Source organism: Carettochelys insculpta, chromosome 1 (genome assembly GCF_033958435.1).
Source record: "Carettochelys insculpta isolate YL-2023 chromosome 1, ASM3395843v1, whole genome shotgun sequence".
Classification (NCBI taxonomy): Eukaryota; Metazoa; Chordata; order Testudines; family Carettochelyidae; genus Carettochelys; species Carettochelys insculpta.
This window is the reverse complement of record NC_134137.1, coordinates 245043292-245061698: the sequence shown is the minus strand read 5'-3', so window position 1 is coordinate 245061698 and position 18407 is coordinate 245043292. Positions and strand designations below refer to the sequence as shown.

At 46.6% G+C, this 18407-nt stretch overlaps 1 protein-coding gene across 1 annotated transcript in view; it reads left to right on the top strand.

Moving 5' to 3' along the window:
* Positions 1–18407, top strand: part of FBLN1 (fibulin 1) — a 152054-nt gene that overhangs the window by 72489 nt on the left and 61158 nt on the right. Inside the window, exons 12-14 of the mRNA XM_075003473.1 lie at positions 481–600; positions 1366–1497; positions 2729–2852. Of these exons, the coding sequence (XP_074859574.1) occupies positions 481–600; positions 1366–1497; positions 2729–2852 (376 nt within the window). The remainder of the gene's footprint in view (positions 1–480; positions 601–1365; positions 1498–2728; positions 2853–18407) is intronic.

The following is an 18407-nucleotide window of genomic DNA, read 5'->3' as shown; positions in this document are numbered from 1 at the left end:
CATGGGGATTAACAAAAGACCAGCCACTGCTGCCAACCACCACCTAAACATTAAAGCACTGCATCTTAATTGATTTATTAATGAAACTGGTATAAGTTGGACTATTAGTCACTTTAAAAGTATCAGTGGCACTCAGACTATATTTAGAGGTCAAAAGGTCAAATTTCAGCACTCCACCTTGGAAGCATTGCTGACCCCTAATCCTAGGACATAGTAATACATAGCAAATTGCTTACCATGTCATTGCCATACAACAGGTAGCACAGAGAGGAATGGGGCTATACTGTCCTCCTACCCCTTAATGCCAGCTTGCTCAATGACACACATATCAGTGCATATTTTTGTGATTGTTATTTAATGAAGACTTCTGATTAGTCAGTATGAATGCTTTTTTGAAATTTATGTCCCAATCTGCCAGGACTGGGAGCCAGAAAGGCAAACACCTACAGTGCTAAATATAGATATTTTTTTGTGTTTCAGACATAAATGAATGTGCGAGCAACCCATGTAGCCAAGAATGTGCCAACGTGTATGGTTCCTATCAATGCTATTGCCGTCGGGGCTATCAACTTAGTGATGTAGATGGAATCACGTGTGAAGGTAAGAAAGATTCTCTATCTCAGGATGGGAGATGGGCATTCCTTTTTTGTTCTTCCACAATGAGTCACATTAGAACAAAAAGAAATTGCTCCACCTATCTTAGAAAATAATATTTCATCATAGGCAATTAAATGCTATGTGAATTCCCACATAAGCCCACCCAGCCTCATGAGATATCTTGGATTTTGTAATATGAAGGACCGAGAGAGGGTTTTGTTTTTTTTTTACTGAAATGTAGTTTGAGACTTTTTGTACACTCTGAAAGTGGTTTCCGCTGTGGAGAATTTTTGTTAAATGTTTAAAAATGTTAGTTATAATTTTATTTACAGCCTATTTTGTGGCAAGCAAATATCCCCCATAGAGATGAAGCATTCCCTATAGGATAGAGCACTGGGTTCTATTCCCTGTTCAGCTGCTGGCTTCCTGGGTGACCTCAGGAAAGTCACTACAAGTTGCGTGCCTCTGTTTCCCCATCAGTAACTTTGGGGATAATGATATTTACCTTGTTTTTAAAGTGCTATGCATTTAGATAGCAAAACTATGTTTTTGGCTCCTTGCTTTCTTATATTGCCTTTGATTTTTAAACCCCATGCATCCCTTGTCACCTTTATGCAGTGGTTTTTATCCCAGACCACTAGTCTGTCACAAACCAGTGACTTTTTGAACCTAGGACTATCATAAAACAGTACAGCTGTTGTAAGCTAGGTCAAGTTTCACAGGAGTATTAAAAAAAAAAAAAAAAATTGGTGAGGATTTCTTTTTCAGACATCGATGAATGTGCTTTACCTACCGGAGGACACATCTGTTCTTATCGATGTAGTAATGTTCCTGGGAGCTTTCTGTGCACCTGTCCCTCTCCTGGTTACCGATTGGCACCTAATGCACGAAACTGCCAAGGTATGTTCAGTAATTGTACAGGACTATCTAGCCAGATAATTAGCTTGTGAAAAAATCTATTTACTTTTTAAACTGGTAGGAAACCTAAATATGTCTGTCCTATAGCGTTATAGGCAAGTAAGTAGATCTCCTGCATCCACAAGAATTCGATAAGTCAAAACTAATAAGGATCCTAAAGGAATTACATTCTTTGGGATCGTAAGGTAACAGAATACCCTTTCAAAAATTTTTTTAAATCAGTCCGTCAAATTCAGTAGAGAATGACGTTGCAGCTCATGCTACAGAATGATAAGGGTTGGTTTGAGCATTTACTAAAAATATAATCACGCTCTATAAAATACATAGGACTTTTTTGATTTAGGGACTATGTGGGAGAAATATCTAGGTCTTTACAACAAAGACTTAGATTCCTTGTATAAAAGTTTTAGCATGTGATCGATCTTGTGAGGAACTAGTTTTAAGTAGTAATGATAATCTGAGATGAATCTGATGATAATCTGAGATCAGGACACAGAGAGAGGGAGTCAAAGGAAGGGTAAATGGCAGAGAAGTTTGTTTCAAATGTTAGTATTAGAAAAGCAAAGCAGCTTTTCTGCCTATCTATATGTTTGTGGCTCCCATCATCATAGTATCTGAGCACTCTCTGTTACCTCTGCATAGAAAGAGACTTTCCAACCCCCTCTCCTCTTCTGCAGGGTTGCAGACCCCTTTTATCTCTGCTTGCCTGGCTGTTTTTATCTTTGAGAACAAGAGTTTTCTTTCAGCCTCTCTCACTTAGTCTCTGAAGCCAGCATCAGACTGTTAGAGTGTGGCTTTGTCAGCAACTGCTAGTCCCAGTGCTAGTGTTCCTATCCCTACCCCTGCTGATACAGCTCATGGACTCAGTAGAAGATTGGGTCTGCATGTGGGAGGGGCCATTAGGGTACCAAATATCATCTTACGTTTTGGTTGTTGGCCAGAATTTGTCATTTATTAACTCTGTCATTTGCTTGTAGAAGACACAAAAAATACCCCAACAGCCCTGCCAATCTGAAAACTGCATATTTCAACATCTCTTCAGTAAATCCACTCATCTTTAATCCTCCCTTGCAGAGGATTTTTTTAAGCCAGTAATAAAATAATGTCGCTCTCCCGTATTGCATTGTAGTTAACTTGTGAACTCTGCCATCTGGGGCCTATAAGCAGAAGAAGGCCTGATGTTTTCATCCCTTTTATCTTTTCTCATTCACAGATATCAATGAGTGTGCTGCAGGAACACATAACTGCTTATTCAATGAGACGTGCTTTAATATCCAAGGCGGTTTTCGCTGTCTCTCTCTGGAATGCCCAGAAAATTATCGCAAATCAGGAGATACGTAAGTACATTTCATTTTCTAGTAGGCTGGTGCAATGAAGATCTCGCCTGGCCTAAAGCTTTTAGCGGTCCCTCCTAAGTTTGTAATTCTCTAACCTGCCAACTCCATCAGTGGCACACAAAAAATGGGGTCTTTCTCCCACTGGCTTGTGGTTCTTGGATTAAAAGTCTAAGTCACAAATAGCACCAAATGGAGAGTGAGAGACACGTTCGCTGAAACACAGTTGTGTGCACAAGGTAATTATCAGTTGAGGCTTCTGATGGATAGCCTGGTGATGGATGTTGTGCTTTGCCATAAGATTTCAGTACTCCCACAACTGAACACAGGAGCTCCTTTATTGTCTCAGATTGTCTAAGTCAAACCCTTTACCTGCTTTTGTATTGCAATGAAAGGTTCATTTTCCTTGCAGCTTCACATCTAAAGCCTTGTCTACACAATGGAAATTTTGCAAAAATTTTCCACCTTGGAAATTAGCACCATTTCATCTCCATCGCTGTTACCAAAATAGGGACCCCAGGTATAGAACACCTGTTGGCTGCTACCAGGGTTTAGCTCACTTCTGAGCAGAATTAAATGAAACAATCAATATGCTGTGTAAAATGCCACAGCAGCTAGCAACCCATCTAAACTAGCTGTAAGGGTGCTAACAATGAGAAGAAATCTTTGCAAAATTAGTGTAGACATTGCTTATGGATGTTTTGGGGCCAGACTCATTCTGGCTTCCTCTTCCTCTTTCCCATCTGCTGTATGGCAGCTCAGTAATCAGCAGGTTCCTTCTGAAGGTCATTTGGATGTTCTACAATCTTCAAGTGCTCCTGTGCAAGTCAACTAGTGAGTGAGGCTGTTGTGCCACTTTGCTCATAATTCTGTTATTTCCTTCCTAATCAATAAGAAGACATGATCCAGTCGTACATCCCAAAGATGCATGGTGCTAAGTGACATGGAGAGTGTTTATTTTATCATGATTCATATGCTATTGAAGGAGGTTCATAGTAAAACATTTATTCTTCTTCGAGTGTCCCCATGGGTGCTCCACAATAGGTGTCGGGCTTGCCCGGCGCCGCAGATCGGATCTTCCAAGCAGTTTCTGCCGGACCGCGCATGCGCTGGCGCGTGCCGCTCCCTTGCACACTCCTGGCCATGTGCGCGATCCGGTCCCCGCCAGTTCCTCTTAACCGCCGTCGGCTGCAGACGGAATCCGAACTAGGCTAAGGCCAAGTAGCATATTCAATGACTTTAACTGTTTTTCTTTAAAGTTTTTCAAGTACTTAGGCTACTGCAAGTTAGCCGGTTGTTATTTTTGCAAAAAAAAAAAAAACAAAAGCAACAAACAAACTACAAGCGGGACAGCTTCAATCCAGTCCCAGTAACAAGCGCCGGAGGCCAGGAGCATAGGGCCATCAGCCCTCCTGCTGCGGCAGGCCATCGGAAGGGGAAAACAGCACAGAGAATGTGCTAAGTACCCGTTTAACAACTGAAAGACTTACCAACAATGTCCTCTTCAGGATTTAAAAAATGTGAGTCCTGCCGAGAGGCAATGCCAGCGTCCGATGGGCACAGTCTATGCATAAGGTGCCTTGGGGAGTCCCATGTTGCACAGAAATGCTCCTTCTGTGCTAAATTAACAGCCAGAGCAAGGAGAGACAGGGAGATGCGGCTTAAAATGCTGCTTTTTGATAAGGCCCTCCAGCCAGACGTGCCGGAGCGGCCGCAGCAGGAGGGACCCTCCGGGGCCCATAAAAGGAAAGCTGCCTCCCTCACCCCATCAGCGCAAAAACGGAGGAAAGCCTCCCCAGCCCGGCAGCAACAGCGAGCGGGACGGGAGGAGCAAGCAGCCCCCAGCCGCAGCAACAGCTGATCGGCGGCGGCACGGAGAGCCACGTGGAAGCGGCTCAGCCTCCGATAATCAGCCAGCCGCCCCGCACCGCAGGCAGGGCGGTGGCTAAACAAGCGCCGGTCCCGGCGGCACCGCAGGCAGCGGCACCGACCCCCGGGGAACCGGCGGTGCAGAGCGCGCAGGCACGCAGCCTGCAGGCACCGAAGGACACCGCACGTGCGGCACCGCCTTCGAGCATGCTTAGCATGGTGCGGACGGGGCCGGGATCCCCTGTGCGTCAGGGGGCGGAGTTACCTCCTCCAGGGAGGGGGAAGGCTGCACACAAGAGGAGGCATTGCAGCCCCTCTCCGGACAGGGCTGTGGAGTTGCTTTCTCACAGCCCTCCACTTATGTTGCAGACTCCAACCAGAAGGCAGGGGTCCCCCCTAGCCTACCCGGATCCCGCTTCTCCATTTTTGCAACCAGCCTCACCCTGGCTGGGACCACCTTCACCCTTCCTGGGGTTTGAACCGCTGGACTATTATGCAAAATCGTTCTCTCCAGTGTCTCGACGATCTCCCTCCCCCAGACGCAGAGGGTATGCACCAAGGGAGTGGTCTAGGTCACCTTCCCAAGAACAGTGCCTATACTGCCATGGTCGCCCCTACCACGCGGGGCATAGACACCATCGGCAATCTACTAGGGAAAGATCCCCGCACACTATCTCGTACCCCCGAGGGCAATTGCGACCGGGGACAGAGACTCAAGCATCTCAGGGGGGACTGGTTATGGAACCCCGAGATTTTCCCTCGCACACCTCTAGCGAGAGGGTGTACCATCACCAGCAGGAACCGGAAGGGTCCAGAGAGACGTACCCCAGCGGTTCCTCGCTCTCCTCCCCGGACGAGGCTACGGCCCCGGGGGACGTCCATCCTCCGGATCATCTCAAACAGTTTCAAGAGCTGTTTAAGAGGGTGGCCTTCACGCAAGGCATCCAGACAGCAGAGGTGCAAGAGAAACACCATAAGCTCCTCAAAAATTTGAGACCTCCAGCCTCCTCCAGAGTAGCAATACCGCTTGATGAAGCGATCTTAGAGTCCGCCACTACGATATGGCAGACCCCTGCGACTATTCCGCCTGTCCAAAAGAGAGCGGATAAGAAATACTTCGTGCCGGCGAAGGGCATGGAGTTCCTGTTCAGCCACCCACAGCCAAATTCCTTGGTGGTGGAGTCGTCGCAACAAAGATCAAAGACATCTCAATTCAGGACAGGGGGAACAGACAAAGATGCCAAGAAGCTAGAGCTGTTCGGCAGAAAGGTCTACTCCTCCTCCACTTTAACGTTGCGAATGGCAAATTACGCAGCGCGCTTAGCGAACCATAATTTCGACAACTATTCCAGGTTAACCTCCCTCATGGACTCGCTTCCAGAGGACAAAAAGCCGGTGCTCAAGGCCATAGTGCAAGAAGGCTACGCGGCCTCGAGGACGGGAGTTCAGATCGCTCTGGACGTTGCGGACACAGCAGCACGTTCCACAGCAACGGCAGTGGTGATGCGAAGGGAGTCCTGGCTCCAGACTTTGGGTATACCGAGGGATCTGCAGGCGAAGATAGTTGACCTTCCCTTCGACTCGCAGAAGCTGTTTGCTGAATCAACTGACTCGGTCCTTCATTCCAGTAAAGATTCAAGAGCCACACTCAGGACCCTGGGGATTTACACCCCTCCATACACAAAGAAAAGGTACTACCCTCAACAAAGACGGTACCAGTACCAGCAACAGCGCCCCCAGTACCACAGGGGTTACGAGCAAGGGCGACATCCACAGCACCAGCAGTACAGAACTCCCAGGCGACGTTCACAACAGAGCCGTGCGTCCTCGGGGCGGGGCCAAAGGCCACAAGTTTGACATACACATCCAGGGCTGCGCCATCACTACCATCGCACAAGGTCATCCGAAGCGACTATTCCACCATCGCCTCCGACCATTCTACGACCAGTGGCAAAGGATCACCACAGACAAATGGGTGCTGGAGATCATAGCCACGGGGTACGCCATCCCCTTCCAGTCGCTCCCACCGTCACGACCTCCACCCAAGCCCCACCTCCAGGAGGCTTCCCATGTAGCGAGGCTCAGGCAGGAGGTGGACCATCTCATGCTCATAGGGGCAGTGGAAAGAGTGCCGGAGCAACTGCAAGGGAAAGGGTTCTACTCCAGGTACTTCCTCACAGAGAAAAAGACAGGAGGCTGGAGGCCCATCTTAGACCTTCGTGGCCTCAACAGGTACCTGCGCAAGCAACGTTTTCGGATGACCACAATCGCCTCCATCCTTACAGCACTGGACGATGGAGACTGGTTTGCAGCCCTCGATTTACAAGACGCGTACTTCCACATAACTATCCATCCGGCTCACCGGCGATTCCTCCGGTTCATGGTAGGCAACGAACACTTCCAATACAAGGTCCTACCGTTTGGCCTCTCCTCGGCCCCCAGAGTCTTCACCAAGACCTTGGCAGTGGTGTCAGCCTACCTGCACAGACAGGGGGAATTTATTTTCCCGTATCTGGACGACTGCCTGCTCAAAGGGGCCTCGAAGGGGGAGGTTCTGCGCATGATACGCGTCACAGCAAACACGTTCTCTTCACTCGGCCTGGTTATCAATCTGGCAAAATCAAAAATAGACCCCACACAGGACATAGAGTTCATAGGGGCTCCCATAAACTCGGTTACAGCGAGAGTATATCTACCAGAGGCTCGCTTTCGGGCCATCGGTTCCCTCGTGCAGGTCATCACCTTCAGCCCTACGGTGCCGGTCTTGACGTGCTTGCAGCTGCTGGGCCACATGGCAGCGGCGACGTTCGTAGTACAGAACGCCAGGTTACACATGCGCAGCATGCAGCACTGGCTGGCGAGTGTATACAAACCGGCAGTACACACCGTTCACAGGGTGGTGTCGCCCACAGCCGGGGTGCGCAAATCCCTACAATGGTGGGTAAACCCCAGGAACCTGCTAACAGGGGTACCCTTCCACCAGCCGCAAATATCGGTTTTTCTCACTACAGATGCCTCCCTCATAGGGTGGGGAGCGCACATGGGCGAAGAGGTGACTCAAGGACTGTGGTCACCCACGGAACAGTCACTACACATAAATATACTGGAGCTCAGAGCAGTGTTCAACGCCTGCAGACACTTTTGAGAGCACATACAAGGCAAAGTCGTCGGGATCAGTACAGACAATACCTCCACCATGTTTTATATAAACAGGCAAGGAGGAGCTCGAGCCCGTGCCTTATGCGCGGAAGCAATCCGCTTATGGAACTGGTGCATCGCCAACAATATAATCTTGAAAGCCTCATACTTGCCGGGTGCGCACAATGTGAAGGCAGACCAGCTGAGCAGGCGTTTCGCACTCACACACGAGTGGCAGATCCGTCCCGATCTGCTACGGCCGATTTTCCACGCATGGGGTTTTCCCCAAATAGACCTGTTTGCCACTCAGCACAACAAGAAGTGCCCACGATTCTGCTCCAGGGCAGGACTGGGATGGGGGTCCCTGGGGGACGCGTTCGCGATCCCGTGGAGGGGCCCCCTGCTTTATGCGTTTCCTCCCACAGTGCTGATCCACAAAGTCTTGCAGAAAGCCAGGAGGGAAAGGGCCCGGATGATCCTAATAGTCCCAACGTGGGATTGACAACAATGGTTCCCCCTACTCCTGCGCATGTCGGACCGTCCACCGATGCCTCTTCCGGTGGCGCCGGATCTGCTCACGCAAGCCCAGGGGTCCATAGTGCACCCGCACCCCCAAAGCCTGCGACTGCAAGCGTGGTTAGTCCATGGCTCATCTCCCTAGAGAGCACATGCACAGTGGAAGTACAGCAAGTCCTAGAAAGTAGCAGGAGGACTTCCACCAGGAAGACCTACAAGCAAAAATGGACTCGCTTCACGGTTTGGTGTTCTACCAAACAGCTGGCCCCCCTTTTGGTGCCTATACCTACAATACTAGAGTATTTACTGGACCTCAAGAGAGGAGGACTCTCGCTATCCTCGTTGAAGGTCCACCTTGCCGCCATCTCGGCGTTCAGACATGAGGAGGAAGGGCACACGGTGTTCGCCCACCCTATGGTTACCAGGTTCCTCAAAGGGTTGGTAAACCTATACCCCCCTCGGAAACCGATTCCACCTTCGTGGAACTTGGACCTGGTGCTTACCACGCTAATGGGACCACCGTTCAAGCCCTTGGTCACGGTTCCCCTCCGCCTCCTTACAATAAAGACGACCTTTCTTTTTGCAATTACGTCAGCTCGTAGGGTGAGTGAGCTCGCGGCAGTCATGGCAACGCCACCCTGCACTGTTTTTTTTCCAAGGAGGCGGTAACCATACGGCTGCATCCAGCCTTTGTTCCCAAAGTTTCTTCCGAGTTTCACATTAACGAACCTATTGTTCTACCCTCATTTTATCCAAAGCCTCATAACTCCAACGAAGAGGCGTGCCTACACCTCCTGGACGTGAGGAGGGTGCTAGCCTTCTACGTAGACAGGACCAAGTGCTTCCGGAAAACGGATAGACTCGTAGTCTCCCTCGCTCCCAAATCGAAAGGAGAAGGTCTCTCCTCGCAGAGAATCTCAAAGCACATCGTATCCTGCATAAAAATGTGCTACGAGCTCAAAAAGACTCCTTTATCGGCCACTCCCAGGGCTCATTCCACTAAGGCGGTGGCGGCATCAACAGCCTTTTTCAAGGGCGTTGCGTTAAAAGACATTTGCAGAGCAGCGACCTGGTCATCCTACGACACCTTTGCCAAACATTACGCCCTTCACAGGGTATTCCAAGAGGATACCCGTCTCTCTGCAGCGGTCCTCTCGGGGGCAAGCTGCACATAATCCGATTACCCACCTCCTATCTTGGGTTACTGCTGGGTAGTCACCTATTGTGGAGCACCCACGGGGACACTCGAAGAAGAAAGAAAAGTTACTCACCGTAGTAACGATGGTTCTTCGAGATGTGTCCCCGTGGGTGCTCCACTACCTGCCCATCCTCCCTGCTTCGGATCTCTGGTAGTGTTTTGCAGGAGCACCCAAGGCGGTTGGTCGAGGAACTGGCGGGGACCGGATCGCGCACATGGCCAGGAGCGCGCAAGGGAGCGGTACGCACCGGCGCATGCGCGGTCCGGCAGAAACTGCTCGGAAGATCCAATCTGCGGCGCCGGGCAAGCCCGACACCTATTGTGGAGCACCCACGGGGACACATCTCGAAGAACCACCGTTACTACGGTGAGTAACTTTTCTTTTCTAAAAAGATACACAAAAGAAAGTTTACTAGCATTTGGTGAAGTGTCAATAATTACCTTAAAAACACTTGTCAAACGAACAAAGGAATGTTTGTTTGACGATACTGATAATTACATCCTTATTCAGAAAATTCCCTCATTTGTAATAAGTTACTAATGTGATCTTTTGCAAATTTCTCTGGTTATGAATATTTTCAAGGCATCAAGGTTAATTTAAAAACAAACATGGCACAGAAATGCACGTTGCATTTGTGTTGTCTTCTTTCCCATTTGTCTTTCCTTTCCCCAGAGTGCTTCTATTAGTTTGTTTATTTTTGGCTAACTCATCTCCTTTCTTCTCTCTTTTTGCTTGGGTACGCAATAAAGCACACAACAGTTTGTAAATTAAAGATTCAATTCCTCGTAAATAGTCCAGGTGTCTGCTCAACTGTGGCCACCAACAAACCTCTTGGTATCTAAGCTGTATAGAAAAACACAAAAAGCATTTTTCAGTGGCAGCGGTAGGTCAGAATAGCCTCTCTGACTGAGGCAGTGAGTCTGTTTTGCTGTGCTGCCATGGAATGATGGAGAGAGATTCTAGGAACTGGTATGTCAGTCAGCCAGAAACTAGTAAAAAAGGTTCATGGTCCAGAAACTTCCCTAATGAATAGCTTTTGGGCCTGATCTGGAACTAGGCTACATAATAGGTTTAATAACAAACAGTGAACATTACCTCTATGTTATGTAATGCCATAAACTTATTCAGTGCTTCACAAGCACAGGTTAAGACCTGTTTCTGCCTTGAGTGAGACAGGGAGCCAGTTGGCTGTGGGATCAGATGAGTAGTTTGCAGGATTGAGCAGCCAGTCCCAGTTCTTTCCTAATGAGACTGGAATATGGGACAAGGTACTAGGTTTGGGGTAGAGGAAAACTAAGTGGGAGGAGAGACATGGGGAGGGAAGCGAAAAGACTGGGAGCCTTGGGAGTTGAGGGGAGTAGGGTTACTGAACCGTGTCTGAGACCCTTTCCAGAGTCTTGAGTGGAACTCAAGTTCCCTGGATCTTATCATTCCCATGCTGTCAGCAAATGTGTGTGAAACCCAAAATTGGTGGGTTTGTCCCCCTCAAGTTCTTAGCCAGAGAACATATGGCAATGTGTTACTGCCATCAATTACTTTATTGCCTTAAAAAAGGGATAGAGAATAAGACGGAGAATATCTTATTGCTGCTATGTAAATTCATGGTACACCCACAACTTGAATACTGCGTACAGATATGGTCACCCTTTCCCAAGAAAGATATCTTGGCACTGCAGAAGGTTCAGAAAAGGGCAACAAAAATGATTAGGGTTTGGAACGGGTACCATATGAAGAGAGATTAAAAAGACTGGGACTTTGCTTAAAAAAAGGAGACTAATGGGGGATATGATAGAGGTCTATAAAGACATGACTGTTGTGAATAAGGAAAAGTTATTGATTTGTTCCCATAACATAAGAACTACGGGTCACTAAATGAAATCAATGGATGGCATGTTTAAAACTAACAAAAAGAAGTTTTTCTGCACACAGTGCACAGTAGGTCTATGGAACTCCTTGCCAGAGGATATTGTGAAAATCAGGACTTTATAACAGGATTCAAAAAAGAACTAGATAAATTCATGGAGGTTAGCTCCATGAGTGGCTATTAGCCAGGATGAGTAGGAATGGTGTCCCTAACCTCTGTTTCTCAGAGGCTGGAAATAGATGACAGGAGAGGGATCACTTTGGTGTTTACCTGTTCTGTTCACTCTCTCTGGGGAATCCTGGCATTGGTCTCTGTCGAAAGATAGGATACTGGGCTAGATGGACCTCTGGTCTGACTCTTATGTCCATTCTTATGTTCTTAAATGACAGGTCTGTGTTGTGGATCTAAACGAATCCCACCTTACAGAAAATCCATGCGGGTAGCATCATACTATCATGTGATCGAATTTATTTTTTCAATTTGTTTTTTCCAAAAAAGCTGTGGCAAATTAAGTTCCCGTGTAAAGCTAGGTGAAGCACATTAGCTAAACATTGTGCACAGGGTCACCAGTTGTGTGTTCCTTTGTTTTGTAAGTGGCTCATTAGAGAGCCTGGGGTCTAATTTGCAGAAAAGCTGAGCATTCTCCGCTGCATCTGAAATCAGTGGGAGCAGAACTTTGAACATGTGGAGCACTGTATAAAGCTAAGTACCTTTAAAAAAGAGTCAAATCTAGTAATTTCAAACAACCAAAATTACTGTAAAGTTGGGTTGTTGGGTTTTATTGATTTGAATCTCTCTGGCTGTGTCTACACTACAGAAACTTATGACAACTTTGAAGTAAGCAACTTCAAAGTAGAGCATCTACACACATCATACTCTGAAGTTAAACTTTGCAGTAGGGCACTACTCTATTCCCAGGAATGGAGTAAGGACTTCGAACTTGAGCTCCCTACCTCAAAGTTAACTTTGAAGTACAGGAAAATGTGTGTAGATTCTCTGCTGGCTACTTCGATGTAGTGCCTAACTTTGAAGTTAACTTTGAAGTTAGTTCCTAGGCCGTGTCTACACCATCCAAAAACTTCGAAATGGCCATTTTAGAGTTTACTAATGAAGCACTGAAATACATATTCAGTGCCTCATTAGCATGTGGGCGGCCGCGGCGCTTCAAAATTGACGCAGCTCGTCCAGACGGGGCTCCTTTTCGAAAGGACCCCCCCTACTTCGAAGTCCCCTTATTCCCATCTGCTCACAGGAATAAGGGGACTTCGAAGTAGGGGGGGTACTTTCGAAAAGGAGCCCCGTTGGGACAAGCCACATGGCGGCAAGCCACGTCAATTTCGAAGCACCGCAGCTGCCCGCATGCTAATGAGGCGCTGAATATGTATTTCAGCGCTTCATTAGTAAACTTCGAAATGGCCATTTGCATGGCCATTTTGAAGTTTTTGGCTAATGTAGACATAGCCCTAGTGTAGATGGACCCTCTGTATTCCCCATCATTAAAATGGAAATAATACAGGTTACAACTCCCTGTTCCAGCATGGTTGGGACCTGACAGGTCCCAAAAAAGAGAATTTGCTGAGCCAGGGAAGGTGTCAAGCCCTGGCCCCAGCCCCATGCTAAGAGACTCCAGATCTGGCCCAGTGGGGTGGAGGAGGCAGGAGATGGGAGTGGGGCTCTGGACCTGCACAGATTCTGGGCTGCCAGGCATTGGCCCACGAATGCCAGTCTGACCCCAGCCTTGAGACTCTCTGGTCCTGAATGTTGCCAGATGAGAGAGTCCCAGATTTGAGAGAGACTTACAACCTGTACTGCTCTTTCACTACACAAGAGAGTTTTGAAAATAGATTGATGTCCATGAAGCACTTAGATACTATAGTGATGAGTGCTATGGAGAAAGCCCACGAGGGAATTAATAATTTTCTCATTTGGGCTGGGTGTGAATATTGGGCAGTAACTAAGACTTAAAGCCGCACACTGAACAGCGAAGAGAAAAAATACTGAAAAGCTGATCTTTCAGTGAGCGCCATCTAGCTCAGGGGTGGCCATTAATTTTTGTTTGATGGCAGCGAGTGGGGCCAGTCCAAGAATTTAGCAAGTGGCCCAGCCCAGATCTAGCCCATGTACTGAACGAGGCAGGGATGTAACTGGCTTTTTTGAAGTTTATGAAAATTTGGAACCAATTTATTATACCATTGCAGGAGTCAAGATGCTGAAAGCTGAGCCAGTGAGATGAAAGGGATTTTTTAATCTGCCTGTTTAGAAGTTTTTAGTTTTCTGCTTGCTTTAATTATAACTAATTTGCTTCTAAAGCATGTCTGGGCAAAATATGGCCCATTGGGCATATTCGGCCCACCAAGCCGTCGGATCTGGCCATGGGAGCCTCTGCTGGCTTCCTGCCTGCCCTGCCCAACACTCAGAACAGCTGGCTGCAGAGCCATGTATGCATCTGTGAATGCTGAAATTCCAGGGGAGGAAGGAGAGAGAGGCATCTTATGCTGCCCCGTCCTCAGCAGCTTCCATTGGGCAGTTTCTGGCCAATAGGAGCTTTCTGTTTTCAGGACTGGCAGCATGCAAAGTATCCCTCCCCCGAGTTCCCAGCATTCACTTCAGAGCAGCACACATGGCCTCTGCATCTGCTCTGAGCACGTGTGGGGGCATGGGAGGAAGGGATCCTGGCCAAGCTACCTGCTGAGCTGCTGCGCAGGAGCCACCAGGTAAGTACCTCCCAGTCAGAGCCTCCCTCCTTCCCCCAACCCTCTGCCCTCACTTCTGTACCCGTACCCTTGTAATCCAAACCCTCTGCACCCCCATTCCTGCACCCAGACTGCTTTGCAGATCCTTTATCCCCTCCTACACCTCTCCTCTAGGTCACAGCCCCCTTCCAGATCCTGAACTCTAATCCCCTATGCCTGGATACAACCCAAATCCCTGCACCTCTGCTCCAGGTTAAAACCCCCTTCCAGACCCTGCACGCCTCGTATAGTCCTTCTTCAGGTCAGAATCCTCTCCTGCACCCATACCCACTCCCAGACCCTGCATGCCGTCCTTCACGCAAACTCCCTCTCAGATCCCCTGCCCCCTCTTGGACCCTAGTCCTTTAGCCTAAGCTCCTCTCTACACCCAGCCTCCATGTCAGACCCCAAGCCTTGTCCATTAATATCATGGAAGAGTGCAGATGTTGACCACTTACCAAATTCTTGGAATGACCCCCCCTCCCCATCTAAAAATTATTGCCTGTCCCTCTTCTAAAGAATCAGACATTTTGGAGAAAGAACATCTTTGTTAACAATTCAGTTACTCAGGCCTTCTGTTATGTGGAAGAGGGGACTATACCCATCTTCTAAGATACACACACCTTCCCCACCTCAAGATCTCAGATCAAAACCAGAGCATATCAGGTTTCATATGACTGATGCTTCAAAGGTACAAAGTACTCAAGGGAAAAATCTTTGTTTAAATGTTTTGTATTAGGTCAAGCAAGCCCATGGTATTGCTGAAAATTGAAGTCAAGTGTGCTGATGCTTTGCCCTATTACTAATTATATTACATTATTTTCTGTGTTATGAGCTTTCCAGTCTGCATTTGACTTTCTAATGTATCTGGCTGTTATGAATAAAATCACCTAATGAATTAAACTTCAACTCAGTGTTGGTGTTGAAATTAATGCACATTGGAAAAATAATCCCAACTATTCCCACAAAATTATGAGGTCTGTGGTAGCTGTTACCACTCAAAGAAGAGATGCTCTCTGAGAACTTCTGCTCAGTGTACAGTAGCAGTCCGAAAACAAAAACCAGACACCAACAGAATGGTAGAGTCTGCTTGGAAAATGATAGCTAATAAGACAGAAAATACCATAATGCTTAATAATACCATAATACTTCTATTAACCAAGATAGTCAAGGACACAGCCCAACACAGCGTGTCCCTAAATCTCTGACTGTCAGAAACTAAGATGGGATGACAGGGGATGGACCATTCAATAAATTGATCTGTTTCCTTGATTACCTGTGAAAAGGCCCTGTGCCACTGCTGGAAGTTAGGATGCTGGGCTACATGGACTATGGATCCAACCCACTATGGCTGTTCTTATGTTCTTTTTTTCTTAAATAAGGTCTCTAGTGAACACAGAGGCTGCGTCTACACGTGCACGCTACTTCGAAGTAGCGGCAGTAACTTCGAAATAGCGCCCATCACGTCTACACGTGTTGGGCGCTATTTCGAAGTTGAAATCGACGTTAGGCGGCGAGACGTCGAAGTCGCTAACCCCATGAGCGGATGGGAATAGCGCCCTACTTCGACGTTCAACATCGAAGTAGGGACGTGTAGACGATCCGCGTCCCGCAACATCGAAATAGCGGGGTCCTCCATGGCGGCCATCAGCTGGGGGGTTGAGAGATACTCTCTCTCCAGCCCTTGCGGGGCTCTGTGGTCACCGTGGGCAGCAGCCCTTAGCCCAGGGCTTCTGGCTGCTGCTGCTGCAGCTGGGGGTCCGTGCTGCATATACAGGGTCTGCAACTAGTTGTTGGCTCTGTGTATCTTGCACTGTTTAATGAAAGTGTGTCTGGGAGGGGCCCTTTAAGGGAGCGACTTGCTGTTGAGTCCGCCCCGTGACCCTGTCTGCAGCTGTGCCTGGCTCCCTTATTTCGATGTGTGCTACTTTGGCGTGTAGACATTCCCTCGCTGTGCCTATTTCGATGTTGGGCTGAGCAAGGTCGAAGTTGAACATCGACGTTGCCAGCCCTGGAGGACGTGTAGACGTTATTCATCGAAATAGCCTATTTCAATGTCTCAACATCGAAATAAGCTATTTCGAAGTTGGGTGCACGTGTAGACGTAGCCAGAGTGGTAAATACTGAAGAACCCAAGTTTTTTCAACTAAGGCTAGCATAAACATTCTTTCAAATTCTCCTCCACCCAAACAAACAATCAGAACTTTGAGACTTACACTGTTAAGTATTTTTTGAGCTAAGTCTGCCCACTTGGTCAAGCCATGCCCATTGTCAGCTGACTCTTTCAACTCAAAATGGCAAAAACATGAAGAATAGTAACATGCTTGTGTAGAGGACTCAGTGTGCCTTTACTGAGTGCAGAGATTGATATGCACCCTAGAAACACAGCTAAATTTGAGCAGTGCAGTAGGCATTTGCTTGTTCATTCAGTATATTGGTATGGGTTCTATTTGTGGAATAAATTACAAAGCCAAAGGTTCCTTGCTGAGTTCAAATCCTCATATTCTCTCATCAGTGCATGAGCCATTTTATGGACTTCACTCCTTACATCAACATTTTATGTCTCCTTTGTATCAAGTGAAAGCCAGACAGAGAAACTAAGGGTGTGTCTACACTTGCATTCCTCTTTCGAAAGAGGTATGCAAATGAGGCAAATCGAAAATGCAAATGGTGTATAAATTTGCGTATTCTGAACCTCATTTGCATATTCTAATTTTGAAAGAGCTTCTTTCGAAAGAAGAAAGCCAGTGTAGATGCTGGTCTTTTGAAAGTAAACCCCATCTTTGAAAGAATTCTTCTCTCAATTAAATAAAGGGAAGAAGGATTCTTTTGAAGATGGGTTTACTTTTGAAAGAGCAGTGTCTACACTGGCTTTCTTCTTATGAAAGAAGCTCTTTTGAAATTAGAATATGCAAATGAGGTTCTGAATATGCAAGTGTATACACCATTGGCATTTTTGATTTGCCTCGTTTGCATGCCTCTTTCGAAAGAGGAATGCAAGTGTAGACACATTCAAAAAGTAAAATATAACAGCTTCTCTTCTATCCATGTCCGTGATATAAAATATTTTATTTCCTTTAAAATGTAGTCTCTTTATTGTCTGACAGAGGTTTTTGTCTTTAAATAACCAATATTTTGCACATAAAACAAGGGCCTCAGTAAGAATTTTGTGGTCAACTTTAAGTTAAGCAATATCATCTGAAATGAAAAACGAATTTGAAACAGTGATCTAAAATAATTGAGTAGGTCTAGGAATAGGTTATTGCAATATGTTAATAATTGTGTGTCTATTTTTTCAGGATTATGCATTTTTTTCTGGTATCCAGCTCTCTCTGTTCCTTCCCCTTCCCTTTCTTTTTAATAGGTGCTTTAGTGCTTTTACCCACAGTGACACTTACTGATAGCAGGATTCAATAATGCTATGGCCAGCTAATCCATCGTGCAATACCACAGAGTTGGACCTACACCTTTGGTCTTGGGCTGCTTGTTTGCTAGCACAAGGTTGTTAAATTCCCTACTGTATTATTTTCTTTTGCCCACAGAAGGGAAGAATTTAACGTTTGGTCTAGAGAGTACATTGGGATTTACATACTCATTGTTTATTCCTATAGTGGGGCACGACCTGAGCTTGAACTCTGGTCCTTTGAATGCAATAATATTTGCTAACTATTCTTTGTGGTTATTTGAAGGAATGGTTAGTACACATTCACTAAACCCCCAGTGAAGCGTGCACTGTGTATGGTAGAGCCCCAGACTATAGGGAAAAAGGTCATGTGTTTTAAATAGTTCTAACTTCCTAACCACAGACATATGTCTTCACTAGTAACATATCCGAATCAGCAGAATGTCCTTTTTCATGGCTCAAAAAGCTTTTTTATTCTACTTGAGCTATTATTTTAAAGCTCATTTTTACTTTTGCAGATGAGTGGATCATCTCTGTCTTTCTGTGTGTGCTCGCATGTGTAAATGCTTCCAAAAAGCCTGTATGAAGGAAAATTTTTCCATGATTTCTTACTTAGCATCTTACCTTTCCAATAATACTGTTTCAAAAACCAAAAAAAGCCATGATTAAATGCCATGAATTTTCTTAAGTACAATTAACTGTGCACTATGGAAAAATGCAAAAAACCAATATATAGCTTAAATAAACTTAAAAGCATGCATACATAATTAGGCCTCAACTTGTGCCAGTTCTTTACGTATGTGAATAAAGTTAAATACATGCAGATTTTACCACTAG